General features: G+C 49.5%; 1 protein-coding gene across 1 annotated transcript; it reads left to right on the top strand.

The window, feature by feature from the left end:
• Positions 1-373: 373 nt before the first annotated feature.
• On the top strand, positions 374-17,056 carry CFAP53 (cilia and flagella associated protein 53). The gene is made up of 9 exons (XM_083155285.1): positions 374-513; positions 5,065-5,156; positions 7,542-7,771; positions 11,978-12,151; positions 13,650-13,953; positions 14,027-14,245; positions 15,823-16,039; positions 16,405-16,507; positions 16,729-17,056. Exons 2-9 carry the CDS (start codon positions 5,085-5,087, stop codon positions 16,967-16,969), a joined length of 1,560 nt encoding a protein of 519 aa, XP_083011411.1. The 5' UTR covers positions 374-513; positions 5,065-5,084; the 3' UTR covers positions 16,970-17,056.
• Positions 17,057-20,373: the final 3,317 nt, after the last annotated feature.

Here is a 20,373-nt window from a genome sequence, read left to right as displayed (position 1 = left end):
GACCTTGACCCATGTCGACCTTTAACCCTATCGACCTTGGGGCCAGTTGACCTTCCGGGGTCGACCTAATGACTGTAGACCTAAGTCTGGTCTGACAGATGTACCGATTTCCTCATTACAACCTGTCCAGCTCCTTTATATTAGGTTCCGTCTGCAGCTGTCCATTTATTGTGAAAGCACAAGCCATGCTGGGATTTGTAGTTCCACTGACAGCTAAAAGATACCATTTGATGTATATGAGCCGTCTGCCACAGAAAGCAGATGTTCTATATTATCAGTGCGCTGTACTGCAACAATCTGCGTGTACTGTGTATCAGTGACTCCGCAGCGCCCTCTGTCGGTGATTGCCGTGTGCTCGCCGCGCATGCGCCAAGGGAGTTTGAGTTTGGTTGCTAGGATGCGGGATCCTCACTTCCGGAGTCACGTTGCCTGGCAACCCAAAGAAGGTCTGTGCGGCTCAGGTACTCTGAGGACCGGGCCTGAGTGCAGAGGACCGGGCTCCCGACAGTGAGGGTAATGGGGACATCCTATTCTCTGTATAGATAAACCTGTGTAGCATTTATACCGTGCATCAGACGTCTGCTACACAGGCTCATGCTTTGTGTATATACGTGTGTATGTATTTATGTATATATGTGTGTGTGTGTGTGTATTTATGTATGTGTGTATGTATGTATGTATGTAAAATGTGTATGTATGTATGCATGTATGTATTTATGTGTGTATGTATGTATTTATGTGTGTATGTATGCTAGTTTAGCATTGTATCCTATTGATAGGTCTACAGTGTCTAAATCCACATGCAAAAGGTCTACATCAGGCCTGTCCAAACTGTGGCCCTCCAACTGTTGTGACTCTACACATCCCAGCATGCCTTGCCATAGTTTTAGCATTCCCTAATAGCAAACTGTGGCAAGGCATGATGGGACTTGCAGTTTTACAACAGCTGGAGGGCCATAGTTTAGACATGCCTGGTCTACATGAACAATGTCAACACTTGGAAAAAGCCCACATGAGTTTTTAACTTTTTTTCGCATTTGTTGGACTTTTTCATACTTTCATAACATCCACATATACTCCAATTGGCGACGGTAAAGTCAACCTTTTGCGTGTGTCAATCTGTTGACTTGTCAATGTCGATATTTTTCATGTCGACCTTTTGAAATGCGTGTTGACCTATACACTGTAGCTCTTTCCAGTGTATACGGGCACACATGCGTATATTTCCACCTGTGGCCCATAGACATTGCATTGTTTGGTAGTGGTTGCATATAGCCATATACGGACGCGGCAAGTCGCTCGTGCTATGTGTGTGCGTACGTGTCGCTGGGCAGGAGAACTCTGCTACATCTGTATGCATGCTCACAGTTCCCGGACCTATGCGCTAACATGGTCACATGCCAGAAAGCAGGCTTTTCATTGGCTCAGGCATGAACAAGAATCCTTATCTTCTGCAGCCTGCTAACTGGACAGGGACGCTGCTTAAATTAGCTTGCGGTAAATGAATGCAGTAATTCAATTCCCCCTAAATCTCTCTCCGAGCTTTGATACATTGGGACCTCTGTCTTGGACCACAGGAGGACTGAGGCTAAAGACACCAAAGGACTCTAACCAGGAGATATCTGACACGCCAGACGTCCGGGCAGGCCGCAGCCTAACCTCTCCATATAGAGCTCCTCAGCCATATTATTTGTGTGTTTATGGCCTTTCTAGGACAGACATGGCTCTCATTACCTGTTCATTTCCATGCAGTTTGCAGCCAGGGTGCCGGATGGGGTCCTGACAGTCATTTACCCGACGTCGGGATCCCAGCTGTTAAAACACCGACAGACAGGGTTCCCGATGGCCACCGGCTATTCTCGCTAGTGGTCCACAACCCCCATAGAGGGAGAATATAATAGGTGGTGAGCGTAGCCCGCAAGGGGCTTAGTTGCGCTCACCATGCTGTCTGAGTCCGGCCAGTCGGGATCCCAACGTCGGACTAATGACTGTCGGAACCCTATACTACACCCCCCTGCAGCCATTACCAAGGTGCCATCCCTGGTACATTGCAGTATTGCACATCACAGGGGAGCAGTGACAGGCCAGTGTATGTAGCTCTCCTGCTGGCATATAAGGGCCTATTCTGGACTCATGTTGCCCAGCTGTCCCAGTTTCAGCACAGACCTGGTCTGGGGGATTGGTACCTAATGGTAGTCTCCATTACCACAGGCTGCCCCACAGGTGGAGAGGTAAATCCCAGGCATGGCTGCTCAGTGTATCAGTATGAATCTATGCCTGCCAGGCACTCCGCTGAGACCCCCCGGTTTAGGGTCCTTACCACCGTCCAGGTTCCCGGCACCTGTACAATGCAGTGGGCCCAGCGCATGGGCTGTGGCAGCGACGATACTGCACATGCAGCCTGGCTTCTATGGGCCGCACAGTGGCTTCACTAACTATTGCTGCAGAGTTGGGATCGCTGTTGGGCTGTTGGAACATTTATAGTTTTTGTGGTTGTACCCCAACATCCATCGGTGAGATGCTAGTGACAACATACCTCTTTTTTTTTGTGACTGTCCCTTTTCCCACCCCCGAGCAGCAGTGTCCCACTGTTGGGGGCATTTGGGAAACCCAATGTTACTTGCTGCTTAGACAGAGGGACTGGGTGCATGTCCAGCAGCTCCCAGAGATGCCATTTTGAGAGCACGAGAGCATCCTGCCCTGCATTATTGGGAGGCATGTGACAGTATGGGTATAATACAGTGGCGGATTCAGAGGGGGGGCACCTGGGCACGTGCCCCCCCTGTCATTTAATTTTGTAGCTGTTGTACACTACACTCAAGGACACGCCCCCTGTTGAGTGGCCACACCCCCTTTTCCGGAGCGCGCCTTCTGCGTGCGCACAACTACATCCATCACTTTTGTCGCCATGGTGGGCCTGCGTACTTTAAATGCCAGGGCCTATTTTTAATCCCATTCCCACCCTCTCTCTGACGCTCTCTTAGCATGTACACTGGCACCACTAACACCGCCCCGCCCCCACCTAAACCCTCTTTTATTATGGTGCCCCCCCTTGTCATTTTATCCTGGATCCGCCCCTGGTATAATACATATGAGTGTGACATTATGGGGGTGATACCTCTCTGGTGTCTTAGATCTGCGGGCGCCCTATATGGGAAGTGGACAGGCAGCTGACATTAGCTGCCCACCCCCCTGCACCCACATCAGTGCCAAATGTCCATGGGAACGACCCTTGACACGCTGAGCATTTCCATGGATGTGACCCCATGCCCCCTACCCACAGTGCGGTGTGCAAGTGGCCGACAAATAATCAATTTGCGTGGACACTAACACCAAGCCACTGTACATGCGCATTAATGTTGATGGACCTGCGCAGTCATAAAGCATTGCTCCCCTGTGCGAACGCGCAGGGGAGCGATTCATTCAGAATCACCCCCATGTGTATATTAGATATGAGAGTGTGACTTTGTGTGTGTTTATATATTAAGCATCAAATGGGACAGTGTCTGTGTGTATATTATGCATGAGAGTTTGACTGTGTGTGTGCGTTATAAACTTACTATAAACTTTAAACCTTTAAACTGGGACACATTAATTACAGGTTCTATGGCTGATTAACACCAGATGAAGTGCAGACTTTAGTTAAGCCAGCCACAGAACCGATTGTGGCTAAGCCCATGGGCGATTTTGATTAGGCCAAATACACTGTGTGTGCTGCTTAAGGTGCCCATACATGGTACAATTGCCGGGTGCGATGAGATGCGTGCTGCCGAACACATGCCATCGCACATCTCAAAAAGTATGTGCTGCACATACTGTACTTTTTGTACTAGATCTCATCTCATTGCATTACAAAACATATGCGATGTAATGCGATGTAGCCCAAATTGCATACAATAATTGTACGGTGCATGGGCACCTTTAGTCAATATTGCCTTGCCTGCACAGCATAGTTGCCTACCCTCCTGCATTCTGCAGGAGACTCCCTGACATAGCAGCAATCTGCATCTCTCCCTCATTAGTCTAGCAATCTCCCTCATGTCACCTAGCCCACATTACACTGTTACATCATAGTTACCTCCCCTCCTGCATTCTGCAGGACACTCCCTGATATAGCATGTATCTCCCTCTCTCCCTCATTAGTCTAGCCATCTCCCTCATGCCACCTAGCCCACATTACACTGTTACATCATAGTTACCTCCCCTCCTGCATTCTGACGGAGACTCCCTGACATAGCAGCAATCTCCCTCTCTCCCTCATTAGTCTAACAATCTCCCTCATTGTCACCTAGCCCACATTACACCATTACACCATAGCTGCATACCCTCCAGCATTCTGCAGGAGACTCCCTGACATAGCAGCAATCTCCCTCTCTCCCTCATTAGTCTAACAATCTCCCTCATGTCACCTAGCCCACATTACACCATTACACCATAGCTGCATACCCTCCAGCATTCTGCAGGAGACTCCCTGACATAGCAGCAATTTCCCTCTCTCCCTCATTAGTCTAGCAATCTCCCTCATGTCACCTAGCCCACATTACACTGTTACATCATAGTTACCTCCCCTCCTGCATTCTGCAGGAGACTCCCTGACATAGCAGCAATCTCCCTCTCTCCTTCATTAGTCTAGCAAGCTCCCTCATGTCACCTAGCCCACATTACACTGTTACATCATAGTTACCTCCCCTCCTGCATTCTGCAGGAGACTCCCTGACATAGCAGCAATCTCCCTCTCTCCTTCATTAGTCTAGCAAGCTCCCTCATGTCACCTAGCCCACATTACACTGTTACATCATAGTTACCTCCCCCCTGCATTCTGCAGTAGACTCCCTGACATAGCATGTATCTCCCTCTCTCCCTCATTAGTCTAGCCATCTCCCTCATGCCACCTAGTCCACATTACACTGTTACACCATAGTTACCTCCAGGACACACAGACATTATATAGATGCTGATTATATAGATACGGCAGCTGGAGTCCAATACGTATGAGAATAAGTGGAAATAAGGTCTGTCGGGCACCCAGTTCTGTATTTGACTGTTTCTGTCTTGATTTTCCAGTAAACGTCCCAGGAGCCATCATGCTGCTAAGCCAGAGGAGCCGCCCTCGCTGCAGGGAGGTGACTGGACCCAACCCTCACTCTGTGGCTCTGGTAAGTCGCTGCATACTGCACTATATCCCAGTATAACGCATTATAACCAGTTATACATAATATTTTTGGGGGCATGGGCTATCGGAAAGGGGGCGTGGCCTATGCTCGTGGCGCTGCAGCGAGGCCACGCCCCCATTTTTCGCCGCGGTGGGGGCATGTGGCCAGCCCCTCTGCCTGCAAGAATAGGCACTGTGCACATGTGCACAACGTCTATTCAGTGTATTCACGGACGACAGGGGGGGACTCCCAACTGCCTCCCCCCCTGCCGCGGGACACTGCCAGCGGCAGGAGGGAAGCAGGACGTTCCCGCGATAAGCGGGACAGTTGGGAAGTATGGGGGATAGAGCTCCAGCTCCAGGCTGCCACATAAAAATACAGTAGGCCCATCATGGCAGCATGATGAAGGCCAGAGGCCGTGCAGGTCACATGGTCAGACATAATTCATAGTATTATAATCGTTTTATCACAAAATGATGCAATGTTCCCATTTCTATGTATATAGGGAGACATTGGGGCTGATAGTGTAGGTGTACACATGCCCACATGACACTGGCCACACCCACATGACACTGGCCACACCCACACAGCACTGCACATAGCTTCTTCAATTTTCAGTGTAGTTCCTTTAACATTTCAACCCCAAATCAAGGGCTTGAAACTGGGGATACCAGGGAAATGAGTGAGAGGATTCGGTATGAAATGCCAGCGGTCCCTCTATGGGTGTCATGGACCGGAAATCCCTTGTGCAGATTTGGCTTTCATTAAAGTGGGATCTGCATTGTCAAAAACAGTCGCTGTATTGTCGAATCTGTGGCTGTTTTTGACTATCGGTGGCCGTTTTCGCCAATCCACAGACTTTCCTACTGTCAGAATCTATTCCGGTGGTCGGAAAAACGGACCGGCATTGAATAGGTCAAATGTAAAATTGACCTGATCTTGTTGGAAACGGATGATATTTTTGCCATAGTCTCTGCTTCCCATTGATAGGTCAAATTTAGGAGAACGTGTACAGCAGAGGGATGGCGCCAGGCATCTCCTATAGTATGGCGCAGAAAGGATTGGAGTGTGATGACACATCTGTAAATGTTATATATATGTTAGATAATGTTATAGTTGGACAGATGTTATGGATGGAAGGATAAATATAGTTTGAAAGTGAAAAATAGACAAGTTGAGATTTATCGCCTCAGTAGGCTGGTTAGTTATATGTCTGACTTTCATCATATACAGCTGATGTGATGTCACTCAACTTTGGTATGAATGCCACTGCTTGGTATAAATCTGTCAGTTGTCAGCTATATCTGCTGATATGACATGTCAAAGTCTGTTCTCCAAGGCATAGGTGCCGATTTATGTTTTTGCTGGTGGGTGGCTCAAGCCAAAAATATAGGGGAGTGGCTTCACGGGGAAGGGGCGAGGCAAAAAAATAATACCAATTTATTTTACGCAGCACGGATGTCTCCATTATTTAAAATTATAGATTTTACCCCCCCGCTAGCGCGCCACATCGCGAGCTGGCCATAGGAGTCTCACCCCAAAACACCCCCCCATATGTGACTCTTCCCACTCATATTACTGTTTCCCCCGGACCACCCATCCATATATACATCTGCCTTCCAAATGTGCTTCTTCTACTCCCCATATATTGTTCTTACATATGCCCTGTCCTGCAAGCCAACCAGAATCATGCCCCTAATGCCTAAGGTAGTAGTACCCTTATGCACATAATGCCCACAGTATTAGTGCCCATTATACACATATCTGCCTCTGTCCTACCATTAACTCCATGCCCTGTGTACCGCAAGCAGCTTCCTCACCTTGCCTTGTCTTCAGCACGCATAGAGCCTGGCCCTCTAAGTGGCCCTTCTACACTTCAGCGGCGGTGGTGGCATGACATCGCATATTCTGTGCCAGAAGAGGAAGCCACTAGGAAAAGCTTTCTAGTTCTCCCTTCCATTACAGGTGGTGGGACTCTGTACCACCCCGCGCCTCTCCCCCCCCCCCCCCCCCACACACACACACACACACAAACACAAACACATTGTAACCCAATTACACAATTGCTATAACAGTCCCTTACTGTTCTCATCCTACATGCAAATGCACCTCCTGCATAAGTCATAGGGAACACACATCACTGACCACGCCCACACTTCTCACTGCAGGCCCTTGATTATCAGTCCCCCAATGGCCCCACCCACATACCACTAACCATGCCCACCCACCACTGGCCACACCCACACACAGCTGTTACTGCTGCTTCTCACAGTTGGCCGTTCAGCCCCCACTGGCCACACCCACACACCAATTGTCAGTCCAAGGCCAATGTGGCCCTTAATCTGGCCCTGTCTATGGCTGATTTATCCTCTACCCTCCTCCGTACAGAAAGCCAAGTTTCCTTCCCGACGCCCAAATGACTACATGAGTCTGGAGCGGAGACGGCAGGATGACCTCCGGGACCAGATGCTGAGCTTCACAAAACAGAATGACTTTGATTATATGAAGAGTAAATGGGAGAGGCTTACGGATCACAGAATACTGCACAATAGGGTCCAGAGGAAGGTGGAGGAGACGATGCAGGACTACAGGATGCACATTGAGCAACGCAGAGACAGGTGACCACAGCCTGATTAGTCACATGGTACACAAGCGCCATTGTCATATCTGTATGAGCACATTAATGGTATATTATGGGCACCGGCATATCTAGGAATATGATAATGGATGGTCTTAGATTCAACTACTCCTGTAGTAGGGACCCTCGCGAGGTGAAGCCGCGTGCGCTGAAAAGGGGGCGTGGCATTACACATTAAACATCCAGGAGCGGTAGTGGTGGCTCCTGATTGGCTGCCGGTCTGCGAGCCGGCACAAAATGTCGGAATATCCGAGGACCTGCTCTGAGTCTGAATACAGCCGGGCAGCCGTTCTTTGCCCGGTTGTCGCTGCATTCACGTGCAGATCGGCGGTATGTCTAATGGGTGGTCCGGTGCACCTCTGGACCACCCCGTAGATTTGCCTATCATTAAGGGGACAACAGAAATCCATATCCTGTATAAAGAGTGCAGCCTTTAGTTTTATCTAGAGCAGGCATCTCCAAACTACGGCCCCCCAGCTGTTGAAACTACAAGTCCCATAATGCCTTGCCACAGTTTTGGTATTAGGGAATGCTAAAACTATGGCAAGGCATGCTGGGATGTGTAGTTTCACAACAGCTGGAGGGCTGCAGTTTGGACATGTCTGATCTAGACAAACCAATCTCTGAGGAGCTGCACCAATCATCCAGTGTGCAGAGCCTGATTCAGGGATGGGCGCATGTCACACAGCGTGTACGCAGCGGCTGTGTCATAATACACTAATGCTTGTGTACATAACCAGGGCCATCTTAATATATGGGCTTAATAGGCAGCTGCCCAAGGGCACCCAAATTCTAGGGGCCTTTGAGCAGGGGCAGTTTGGGCTGTGAGCATCTGCCCCCTGAGCTTTTTGGGAGGCAGTAGAGAGAATAAGAGTGGCCGGGCAGCATTCTCTTCCACCAATCAGAGAGCAACATTCTCTTCCTGCTTTCCAGCCTGCAGCCAGACAGTGAATGGCGGTCAGCATGCTGATTGGTGGGTGGCTGGAGCTATCTACCGTGTTTCCCCGATAATAAGACAGTGGGCGAAATGTAATAGGGTGCGATTTTTAGACTAAAAAAAAATCGCACCAAATCGCACCTTTAAAAATCGCATTTTTTGCCGCGAATTCGCATATGTAATGAGATGCGAATTAGCGGCAAAAAATGCGATTTGCCGCGATTTGCCGCGATTTTTAGTCATGAAAATGTGCGCATTTTCAGTCATGAAAATGTGCGCATTTTTATAAATGCGATTTTGTGCAAAAAAAAAAAAGTTTAAAAAAAAACGGCGTGGGGTCCCCCCTCCTAAGCATAACCAGCCCCGGGCTCATTGAGCCGGACCTGGTTCCAAAAATACGGGGGGACAAAAAGCATAGGGGTCCCCCGTATTTCTGAAACCAGCCCCGGACTCTTGGACCGGTCCTGGTTCCAAAAATACGGGGGACAAAAAATCTGGGGGTCCCCCGTATTTTGAAACCAGCACCGGGCTCCAACAGCCCGCGGTGTCATGCCACAGCCGGGGGACACTTTTTATACAAGGTCCCCCGGCCAAAACATGAGCACCGTGGCTGGTCAGCCTTGGACGGGGTACCTGGAGGAGTGGGGACCCCCCCAATAAAGGGGTCCCCCCCCCCCCAGGCTTCACCCGTCCAGGGCTGAAGCCCGGGGCTGTCACCGGCGTCCGTGGCCAGTGGACGCCGGCCTGATAGGGTTAAATCCATCATACATATCATTACATTGCTTTTTACCGGCGAACTACAAGTGCCAGCAGACCTCCCCCGCATGCTGGGACTTGGAGAACCACAAGTCCCAGCATGCAGGGCATTAATGGGCCCGCTGGGACTTGTAGTCCACCTGTAAAAAGAATGTTTATAAAAAACACACACAGAGAAGTACAAGTTTATTACACACACACACCTCAATTTTACACCAGCATACTTACCATTCCTGGATCCAGCGCTGGTCTGGCTGCTTCACAGCCGGCTCCCCCCGCACTGACAGGCAGCGGGGAGAACCGGCTTTCTCCGTTGCCTGTCACCGGCTTTCTCCGTAGCTTCTGTAGCTCTGTCCGAGTGCTACAGAGGCTGAGAGCGCGATTGGCTGAGCTACAGTATGCGTCTCCATGGAGACGCATAGCTCAGCCAATCAGGACTGAGCTATGCGTCTCCATGGAGACGCATACTGTAGCTCAGCCAATCGCGCTCTCAGCCTCTGTAGCACTCGGACAGAGCTACAGAAGCTACGGAGAAAGCCGGTGACAGGCAACGGAGAAAGCCGGTTCTCCCCGCTGCCTGTCAGTGCGGGGGGAGCCGGCTGTGAAGCAGCCAGACCAGCGCTGGATCCAGGAATGGTAAGTATGCTGGTGTAAAATTGAGGTGTGTGTGTGTAATAAACTTGTACTTCTCTGTGTGTGTGTTTTTTATAAACATTCTTTTTACAGGTGGACTACAAGTCCCAGCGGGCCCATTAATGCCCTGCATGCTGGGACTTGTGGTTCTCCAAGTCCCAGCATGCGGGGGAGGTCTGCTGGCACTTGTAGTTCGCCGGTAAAAAGCAATGTAATGATATGTATGATGGATTTAACCCTATCAGGCCGGCGTCCACTGGCCACGGACGCCGGTGACAGCCCCGGGCTTCAGCCCTGGACGGGTGAAGCCTGGGGGGGGGGACCCCTTTATTGGGGGGGTCCCCACTCCTCCAGGTACCCCGTCCAAGGCTGACCAGCCACGGTGCTCATGTTTTGGCCGGGGGACCTTGTATAAAAAGTGTCCCCCGGCTGTGGCATGACACCGCGGGCTGTTGGAGCCCGGTGCTGGTTTCAAAATACGGGGGACCCCCAGATTTTTTGTCCCCCGTATTTTTGGAACCAGGACCGGTCCAAGAGTCCGGGGCTGGTTTCAGAAATACGGGGGACCCCTATGCTTTTTGTCCCCCCGTATTTTTGGAACCAGGTCCGGCTCAATGAGCCCGGGGCTGGTTATGCTTAGGAGGGGGGACCCCACGCCGTTTTTTTTTTTATAAAAACACTTTTACACATTTTTATTAACAGAACCATGCACAGATCTTAATGATCTGTGCATGGTTCTGTCAAATTCGCCTGTCAGAACCTGGTCTATTTTTTTTGCGATTTTTGGTAACATTGACCAAAAATCACACCCTATTACATTTGCGAGTTGTATACTTTATAATGGGAAAACATCTGGATGCGAATTGAAATGTGACTAAAAATCGCACTTCTAAAAGTGCGATTTCGCGGTAAAAAGTGCGATTTTTTACCGCGATTTTCAACCTATTAAATGTGCGATTTTCGGAAAATGTGCGATTTCGGCCGTTTTTGACCAAAAATCGCACATGTCTAAAAAATCACACCCTATTACATTTCGCCCACTGTCTTATTTTTTTTTTTCAGTCCAAAAACACCAAAGGGCTTATTTTTGGGGTAGGGCTTATTTTAGCTCCTCAGTCCTTCTTTTAGCTACATCATGCCCCTCAAACACCTTATACTTTAAGCACAACTGCCGCTTTCCTTTCCTTCTGCATTTTTCAGCCACTTAGCCTTTCCTCCACCGCCGCTCTGTCACTCCGCTCCCGTCTGTGAACAGACGCCACTCAGTCCTTGAGGTGCGCAGTGACGTCACATGCACAATGCATGCAGCAGAGGCTTCAGCGGTACCAGGGCTGCTACCATAGCAGCAGCATCCATTTCATGGCGGGTGGGTGGGGGAAGTTTAGCGGAGCTGGGAGTTTAGCACAGGGACTGGGCAAAATGGGGATTAAGCTAGGGCTTATTTTCGGGGTAGGGCTTATTTTGGACCGTCGTCCAGAAATAAGGGTAGGGCTTATTATTGGGGTAGGTCTTATTATCAGGGAAACAGGGTACCAATCAGTGTACAGGAATGCAGGAAGGGCGTGTTATGATATGTTTTTGTGTAGGGGCCCCAGTGCATTGCTTGTTGCCCAGGGTCTATAATAGTGTTAAGACAGCCCTGTATATAATGCAATTACACATTGGAGTCAGGCACTTTGGCCTGATATAAGCTGACGTTCGGCCGGGCGGCCTTTACCTGTTCCCTAGGCTGCCAACATACAAAGCCTAGCAAACAGGTCTGAATTAGGCCCAGAGCCTCCAGGTCTTTATACCGCGCAAGTGGCTGACTTAGCGACACCATCCTACAGGTTACCAATAATCAATTATTACTTATGCCAGACTGAAGGCTCTGCTGGAGACAGAAGAGATGGATCACATCAGGGAGATGGAGTCCATGGAGGAGACCACCCTAGAGCGGCAGGCTAAGATGCGGGAGAGAGCCAAGAGCCTGAGAGAGAAGAGGGAGAGGGAGAGACTAGCCCTGGTGGCAGAGAAACGGGACCAGCAGTTCAGGTAACGCAGCCGCCTTACTGTGGATGTGAATGCCTCCGCAGCCGTGTACATGAGGACTGATGTCAGTGGTCCTCCCTCCCAAAGGCTGGGAAACGCCTGCATTACCGCCCCCAAACAGACGCATGTGTCAATCACCCTGCGTACAGACAGCGAAGACTAAGCTTCCCTAGATCCGTTCGTACACACGGCTCGCGAATGTTCGCAGCGTATCATGCAAATAAACGGTCTTCCGACAGGGCTGGGAATTCAGAGCCAGAATAATTATAATAAACTCTGAAATATAGTAAAATATATTGCTTAGCATTATTTTGGCAAAAAATATGGGCCACTGACAATAGCCAGGTGACCTCACTTGGTGGGTCCATATTCCTATGTTTCAAGTCCAGAGAACGAGATGTTGGGAAGAGATCCGGCTGCTCTGTAGAAACACGAAACGGTCAGATATCATCCAGTTTGGCCACTTACCCCTGCTGCCTGTCTGGACTCTGATCATGTTGTGCAAAGCGGGCATCAGGATCATAAAATGTGCCACTGGCCAAATGCCTAATATAAAACGAAAAGATGCCAAGTTCAACCGAAATCCGCCACTCCCCCTGACTAATGCCGGCCATGGTTACTTGCCCAGGAGTAAAAGCTTGTAGCTGTAGCAATATGCAATAGCTGTATGTATAAGATTTGCAGTCATTCCGTCAGCTGTGCTCTGCGTAGAGACATGTCCTCATACTCCTAGCCTTAATACACTGCAAGAAACCTGGCGCAAGTGAGACACACTGAGCGGTGTAGCAACTCTACGGCTCCAGACTGTACCGGCCCTTTCTGTCTGAGAGTGGAAGGGGTTTGGTTGCTGAAGAATTGGAGGAGACTTTGTCAAATTTGCCAATTTAGATTCTGTCCTTCCAAAGACTGTAATAGACAAAAGACAGAAGATGATTGGTTGCTTTGATAATTGTGCCACTTCATCTCTGGGGTACTTGTACCTCCAAATATGGTAAATTTATTTTTAAGTTACTGATTCAAATACAGCAACTGCGTTTAAAAGAAAGGGGTTGTCCACTGTGTTTGTACATTGCCCTTGTCCCAATGTTGTGCCTTGGTTGAGGACCACCCAACACCTGGTTGTTGAGGACCACCTAACACCTGGTTGTAACCACAATCATAGTCGTAGCTGGGATCTTTGATCACTGCAGAGTGATTTAAACCTGTTTGGTTGGGAGGATTGTCACCAATGCAGACTCTGATTGGTCAAGAGTCATAGCCAATCTGAACAATTCCTTTCACTACACCCCCCCTGTCCTAAGAATTGGTTAGGTAGGACCCATTTATTTTGCCAATCTCAAAGCTTCCTGTTACTTCTAGTGTGACCGGCAGGTCTGGCGACAGTGAGGGTTCTGGGGATGGAGACTCCCACTCCATTACTCGTGAAGAGGTGTAAAAAGTAAGTAGAAATGGTTGTGAAAGTGCACAACCCCTTAACGACACTCTATCGTTCCTGTTCCAGGGAGCAGTGTGAGGAACTGCGAGCTCTGAAGTCCAAGGTCCATCAGGACGAGGTGTGTACGGAGAGGATGGCTCAGTTGGTTCTCAAAGGAGAATTGGAGAGGCAGAGAAGTAAGGAAGAGGCCCTGTATGCTGAGCTCTGGGAGAAGGATCGCTTGGCCAAAGTGGAGCACGAGGAGAAGAAGACTCAAAGGCAAACTGAGCTGAACCGAGAAATGCTGGATGTCCTCCAGGTCCAGAGAGGAGCCGTCGAGGCTCAGAAGGCAGAGGAGAAGCGGCTGAAGGAAGAGGAAGCCCAGTTACTGGTGAGATACCTGTCTCAGGTGGTCTGTACTTATTGAGAGATATAGTAATAATATAAACACATGTATGTGACAGGTGGAGCAGCGAAAGCTGATGAAGCTGGAAGACGAACGGGCCCTGAGAGAGAAGCAGCAGAAACAGTCGCAGGTCCGGAGCATGTTGGACAATTCCATCCGCCTCAAGATGAAGCGCCTGGCTCGGGACCAGCAGGAGGAACTGATGCTGGACATGAAGATCATGGAGCAGATCATGCAGGACAGTCAGGACGACACAGAGGAGAAACGTCTGCGGAAGGTAAGTCAGGCCACTTCTGGTTGGCTGGGTCTAAAAGACATTATTCTGTGCCACAAGAGTTCTGTAGCGTTGTACATAAGCCCAACAGTCACCGCATGATTGACATTGGGGTACTGTCCTTCAAAAAGGAACACGTCTCCCCTGATTTAAAGGGCTGATGAGTCCAGGGTCTGCACCGTTGGATGTAGACTCCCGGGACCCCGTTGTCCAGATCCTGTGGCCAGCCTGAGTAAGCTTCCGAGTACGCAGGCTGGCTGGTGCATGGCTGGCTGGTGAATCGCTCTCTGTGTCTGTGCGGAAGTAAATCACTTGTCCATCACCGGTACTGAGTCCGATTCAGAATCAGGCCCATAATTACAACCAGAGAATACATAATTACATAACAAGAGGAAACATTAGGAAAGAGGATCCTGTACACTTACACCCTGAAGTGCAGTGGGACACAGAGAAGACAGTAGCGGCAGACCAATGGGGTTCAGGATTTAGAGATCATTCCAGATGTCATTCCAGAGGATGGGAGCAGCCCAGGAGAAGTCATGAAGGTGGTAGAGAGAGAGGAAATTATCAGGGGAGGACATTCCAGAGGATGGGAGCAGCATGGGAAAAGTCCTGAAGATGGGAGTGAGAGGAAGTGATCAGCGGAGGGCATGGCAGAGGATGGGAGCAGCCCGGGAGAAGTCCTGAAGGTGGGAGTGAGAGCACATGATCAGGGGAGTGTACTCCAGAGGATGGAAACAGCCCGGGAGAAGTCATGAAGGTGGGAGAGAGAGGAAGTGATCAGGGCAGGTTATTCTAGAGGATGGGAGCAGCACAGGAGAAGTCCTGAAGGTGGGAGTGACAGGAAGTGATCAGGCGAGGAAATTCCAGAGGGTGGGAGCAACATGGGAGAAGTCCTGAAGATGGGAGTGAGAGGAAGTGATCAAGGGAGGTCATTCCAGAGAAAGAAGTCCTAAAGGTGGGAGTGACAGGAAGCGATCATTGGAGGAAATCACAGAGGTTGGAAGCAGTATGAGGGAAGTCCTGAAGGTGGAAGCAAGAGGAAGTGATCAGGGGTGGGCACTTCAAAGGATGGGAGCAGCCCGGGAGAAGTCCTGAAGGTGGGAATAAGAGGAAATGATTAGGATGGAGAGGTTGTTGGCTGAGTGGAGCAGATGAGAGTGAGTAGAAGGAGGGAGATGCGGGCAGAGGAGTTGAGGACTTTATATGTGAGTGTAAGGAGTCTGAGTTGCATTCAGTGATGACAAAGGAGGCAGGAAATGAGGAGAGGGAAGCGGGCATCAGAGGACAGATTAAGGGTCGAAGTTCAAGAGGGGAACTTTGGGATTCACCTCGGACGTTCCCGACATCGATATAAAGTTTTGATGTCATTGCTTATAATGAGTGATGTTTGATGCCACCCATGTATATGATGTTTTGTACTACAGCTAAGGATTAAGTGGTGGCACTGTGCTATGACCTATGCCTGTATAGCCATCAGTTATAAATGTGTGCATGATCCCATTGCATGACATATTCATAAAGTATATATAATACAAGAGTGATAATCAGATTGATGTGCTGCCTCCCCCTGGCCGTAGCTGGAGCTGCAGAAGGAGCAGCAGACATACCGGCAGTACCTGGCCCAGCAGCTGGAGGAAGAGAAGCGACAAGAGCAGGAGATGGACAGGATGATAGAGGCTGAGCTGGAGAAGAGCTTAGCTAGGAGGGCGGCACAGCTGAGGCTGGAGAAGGAGGCCAGGAACCGCCTCATGAAGGACGTCATGGACACACGGAGGCTGCAGATTGCAGAGAAGTGTATGTATAGTGTCACCCAATAGATCACATGTAAAAATAATACTGTTTCTATGGAAATGATGTGCTGGTATCAGAGTATGGAATATGGGCTGCTGGTGGATGGAAGGGTCCTCTCCGGTGCCAGGTAATGGGGCAGGTGGTGGTGACCGGGAAGAGGTGCAGTGGGTGTAATGCCAGTAATGCTACGGACATTAGTGGCAGCCAGCCATGGCTATAGGACTGATAGTAACCAGTGTATGGGGCCGGGAGCCGTGACTGTAACAGATGAGCTTAGTAATTGGTCGTCTCCATGTTCTCCCAGTAACAACACGTGTGTCATGTATGTTGAAGCACAATGATTGATCCCTGTGAATCTCTGTCTCTAGTGGAACAGAACGCCCGGGAGCAGGAGGAACTCGCCTCTGATAAAGACCTTCTGGAAAAGGCCATTGCCGAGCACCAGCAGCTGGAGACGGAGAGGAAGGAGAGGTAGGTGCTCGTATGCTGTGTATATTGTATGCAGGGGACACCTACAGTTCCCTGCTCTTTATATACCTGGGAGGTCATAGGGAAAACTTATAATTATCTTACGCAGAACCTACAATTCTGATCAGGTCCAGAAACATATTTTGTACCCTATCTGCAATCCCTTACTTCACACCGTAGTTCCGGGATGTATTGCCCTGATCCTATAATAACTATGTCCGCAGGCACATGAAAGACGCCCGGCAGTACCAGCAGCATCTCCTCTCTCAAGTGGCGTACCAGCAGCAGCAGCGGGAATCCGACAAGGAGGAGGACTGGAAGGAGTATGAAGCCGGGCTGCAGGCTGAGAAATCCTACCAGGCGAAGCTGCAGGATATCCTCTCCAGGCCGTACATCCGCCATGAGCCTGTGCATCCGCTGAGGAGGACGCGGATTTCTAGCCCTAAGGACTGGTTTCCACAGTGATCCCATCCGCATCTTAATGGTCTCATTCGTATTGAAATATGTTTGTCCTGCTCTGAAATAAAATTGCCCAAATGAGATAAAATAACAGCTCTGTAACAGTAGTAAGTGACGTCATTGTACCTCTTATCTGATTGGCTTCCTGGTCAGATCAGCTACAAGATATGTGCAATGTATTCGCTGATAATATCTGTAATCAGGGGCGTAACTATAGCACTGCAGCCCCCGCGACCGCGGGGGGGGCGCTATGCATGTGCGGGCGCCGGGGGCTGCAGTGCTATAGTTACGTTACACCCCGCCGCCCGCCGCACCAACCCCCCCATCCCCAGTCTTTACCTGTGTTCAGTATGCGCTGGTCCGGTCCCGGCTCCCTTCTTCTGCTGAGGACCACCACAAAATGGCCGCCCCCATATAGCACACAGTTCTCTGAAACTGTCTGCTGTATGGGGGCGGACATTTTGTGGTGGTCCTCATAGCAGAAGAAGGGAGCCGGGACCAGCGCGTACTGACTGAACCTAGGTAAGACTGCGGGGGTTGGTGCGGCGGGCGGAGGGGCGGGTGAGTGGCTGGGCGCCCTCCCTTTAACGGCGGGGGGCGCCCAAAATCTAGTTACGCCACTGTCTGTAATAGTCCCTGCTTGACCACAGTGTACAGCAGCCTCCAATGTCTTTGATGCGTCTATGGTTCAGGAAGCCATGCGGCATCTGATTTTTTTAGTCCCCAAAACACCAGTCTACAGTGCGTTCCCCAAAGAGGTCAGCAACCGTCAGCAATAGTACTTTATTCATATACTGTTGTCGTAAACCAAAGTAACCCACAAGCACATTTCTTTATCACATATGCACACTTTGGCGGTGATTCAGGTTGGTTTGCAAAAGCAAACTCCTTCTTTAATGGACAAAACCATGTGCACTGCAGGTGGGGCAGATGTAACATGTCCAGAGATATTTAGATTTGGGTGAGTTATTTTGTTTCTGTGCAGGGTAAATACTGAGGGGCAGATTTATGAAGCTCAGTGAAGTGATAAAGTGTCTGGTTTTTATCACCGGCCAATCAACTTCACAGTTAGGAACTGATTGGACAGTGATAAAAACCAGACACTTTATCACTTCACCGAGCTTAATAAATCTACGCCTGACTGCTTTATTGTTACACTGCAATTTAGATTTCAGCTTGAACACACCCTCACATGTTACATCTGCCCCACCTGCAGTGCACATGGTTTTGCCCATTAGAGAGAGATTTTGCTCTTGAGAGCCAACCTGAATTAGGACCTTTGTCTCCAAAGACATGTATGTAAAGTGTCATGCTGTATGTAACATGCTCGACTTGGATTAATAGTAATGCAGGTTTAACACATCTGGAATTAATGATCAGATCTCTGTATAATGGGAGTAAGACATGCGACATAAACAATGTATAAAACATATGAATAAAGTACAATACCTTACACAGTGGATAGATATGAAGGCTGGTGATTCGGCTGCCTTTGGGTGATAGACAGCTGATTTATATGTCACCGATTGTATCTTGCTAGCAGAGGCGGGGGAGTCCCTAAGCAGAAATACACATCACAAAAGGTAAGGAGCCAGTGAGTGCGCACAGGAGAGAGTGTATCTAACAGGCAAGTGAGTACGCACAGGAGAGAGTGTATCTAATGGGCCAGTGAGTGCGCACAGGAGAGAGTGGGCGAGATTTAGTGGGTTTACCGTTTTTGAGAGAATGCGATTTTTTCTCAAATCGCCCTATATCGCCGGTTTTTAATATCGCATTTTTGCTGCGAATTCGCATATTTAATGAGGTGTGTATTCCGGCATGAAAAGTGCAAGAAAGTGCGATATAGGGTGATTTTCGGAATGAAAAAGTACGATTTTTTTAGTCATAAAAAGGTGCGATTTTGTTGAAATGTGCGATTTTGTGATAAAAAAAATAAAATAAATTGGCGTGAGGTCCCCCCTCCTGTTCATAACCAGCCCCGGGCTCATTGAGCCGGACCTGGTTCCAAAAATACGGGGGACAAAAAGCGTAGGGGTCCCCCATATTTCTGAAACCAGCCTCGGACTCTTGGACCGGTCCTGGTTCCAAAAATATGGGGGCCAAAAAATATGGGGGTCCCCCGTATTTTGAAACCAGCACTGGGCTCCAACAGCCCGCAGTGTCATGCCACAGCCGGGGGACACTTTTTACATAAGGTCCCCCGGCCGTACCATGAGCACCGTGGCTGGTCAGCCTTGGACGGGGTACCTGGAGGAGTGGGGACCCCCCAATAAAGGGGTCCCCCCCCCCAGGCTTCACCCTGATTGGCTGAGCCTCTGTTGCGCTAGGACAGCGCGACAGAAGCTGTTAGCTGCATCGGAGAAAGACGGTTGTCCCCGCTGTCAGTGCGGGGGTAGCCGGCTCTGCTGCAGGAGGGAGACCAGCGCTGGATCTTGGATCGGTGAGTATATTGTTGTAAAAGTGAGGTGTCTGTGTATGTGTATGTAATAAAGTTTTACTTTTCTGTGTGTGTGTGTTTTCTTTTAACATTCTTTTTACAGGTGGACTACAAGTCCCAGCGGGCCCATTAATGCCCCGCATGCTGGGACTTGTGGTTCTCCAAGTCCCAGCATGCGGGGGAGGTCTGCTGGCACTTGTAGTTCTCCTGTATTAAGCAATGTTAGGAATGTGAGTTTAACCCTATCAGGCCGGCGTCCAATGGCCAGGGACGCCGCCGGTTTCGCAGCAAATACCGCATTTTTGCAGATTTTCGCATCTCATTAATTATGCAAATTAGGAAAAAAAGAGCGAAAACGGCCGTTTTTGCGATAAAAATCACCAAAAACCCAACATCGACCTCTAATAAATGTCACCCAGTGTATCTAACAGGCCAGTGAGTGCACACAGGAGAGAATGTATCTAACAGGCCAGTGAGTGCACATAGGAGAGAGTGTATATAACATGTCAGTGAGTGCGCACAGGAGAGAGTGTATCTAACAGGCAAGTGAGTGCGCACAGGAGAGAGTATCTAACAGGCCAGTGAGTGTGCACAGGAGAGAGTGTATCTAACAGGCCAGTGAGTGCACATAGGAGAGAGTGTATATAACAGGTCAGTGAGTGCGCACAGGAGAGAGTGTATCTAACAGGCAAGTGAGTGTGCACAGGAGAGAGTGTATCTAACAGGCAAGTGAGTGTGCACAGGAGAGAGTGTATTTAACAGGCCAGTGAGTGTGCACAGGAGAGAGTGTATCTAACAGGCCAGTGAGTGTGCACAGGAGAGAGTGTATCTACAGGCCAGTTAGTGTGCACAGGAGAGAGTGTATCTAACAGGCCAGTGAGTGCGCAAAGGGGAGAGTGCATCTAACAGGCCAGTGAGCGGGCACAAGAGAGAGTGTATCTAACAGGCCAGTGAGTGCACACAGGAGAGAGTG

The sequence above is a fragment of the Crinia signifera genome, chromosome 1 (assembly GCF_055691185.1).
Source record: "Crinia signifera chromosome 1, ASM5569118v1, whole genome shotgun sequence".
Classification (NCBI taxonomy): domain Eukaryota; kingdom Metazoa; phylum Chordata; class Amphibia; order Anura; family Myobatrachidae; genus Crinia; species Crinia signifera.
The sequence above is the reverse complement of the archived record's forward strand: the minus strand, read 5'-3'. Positions and strand labels throughout refer to the sequence as shown.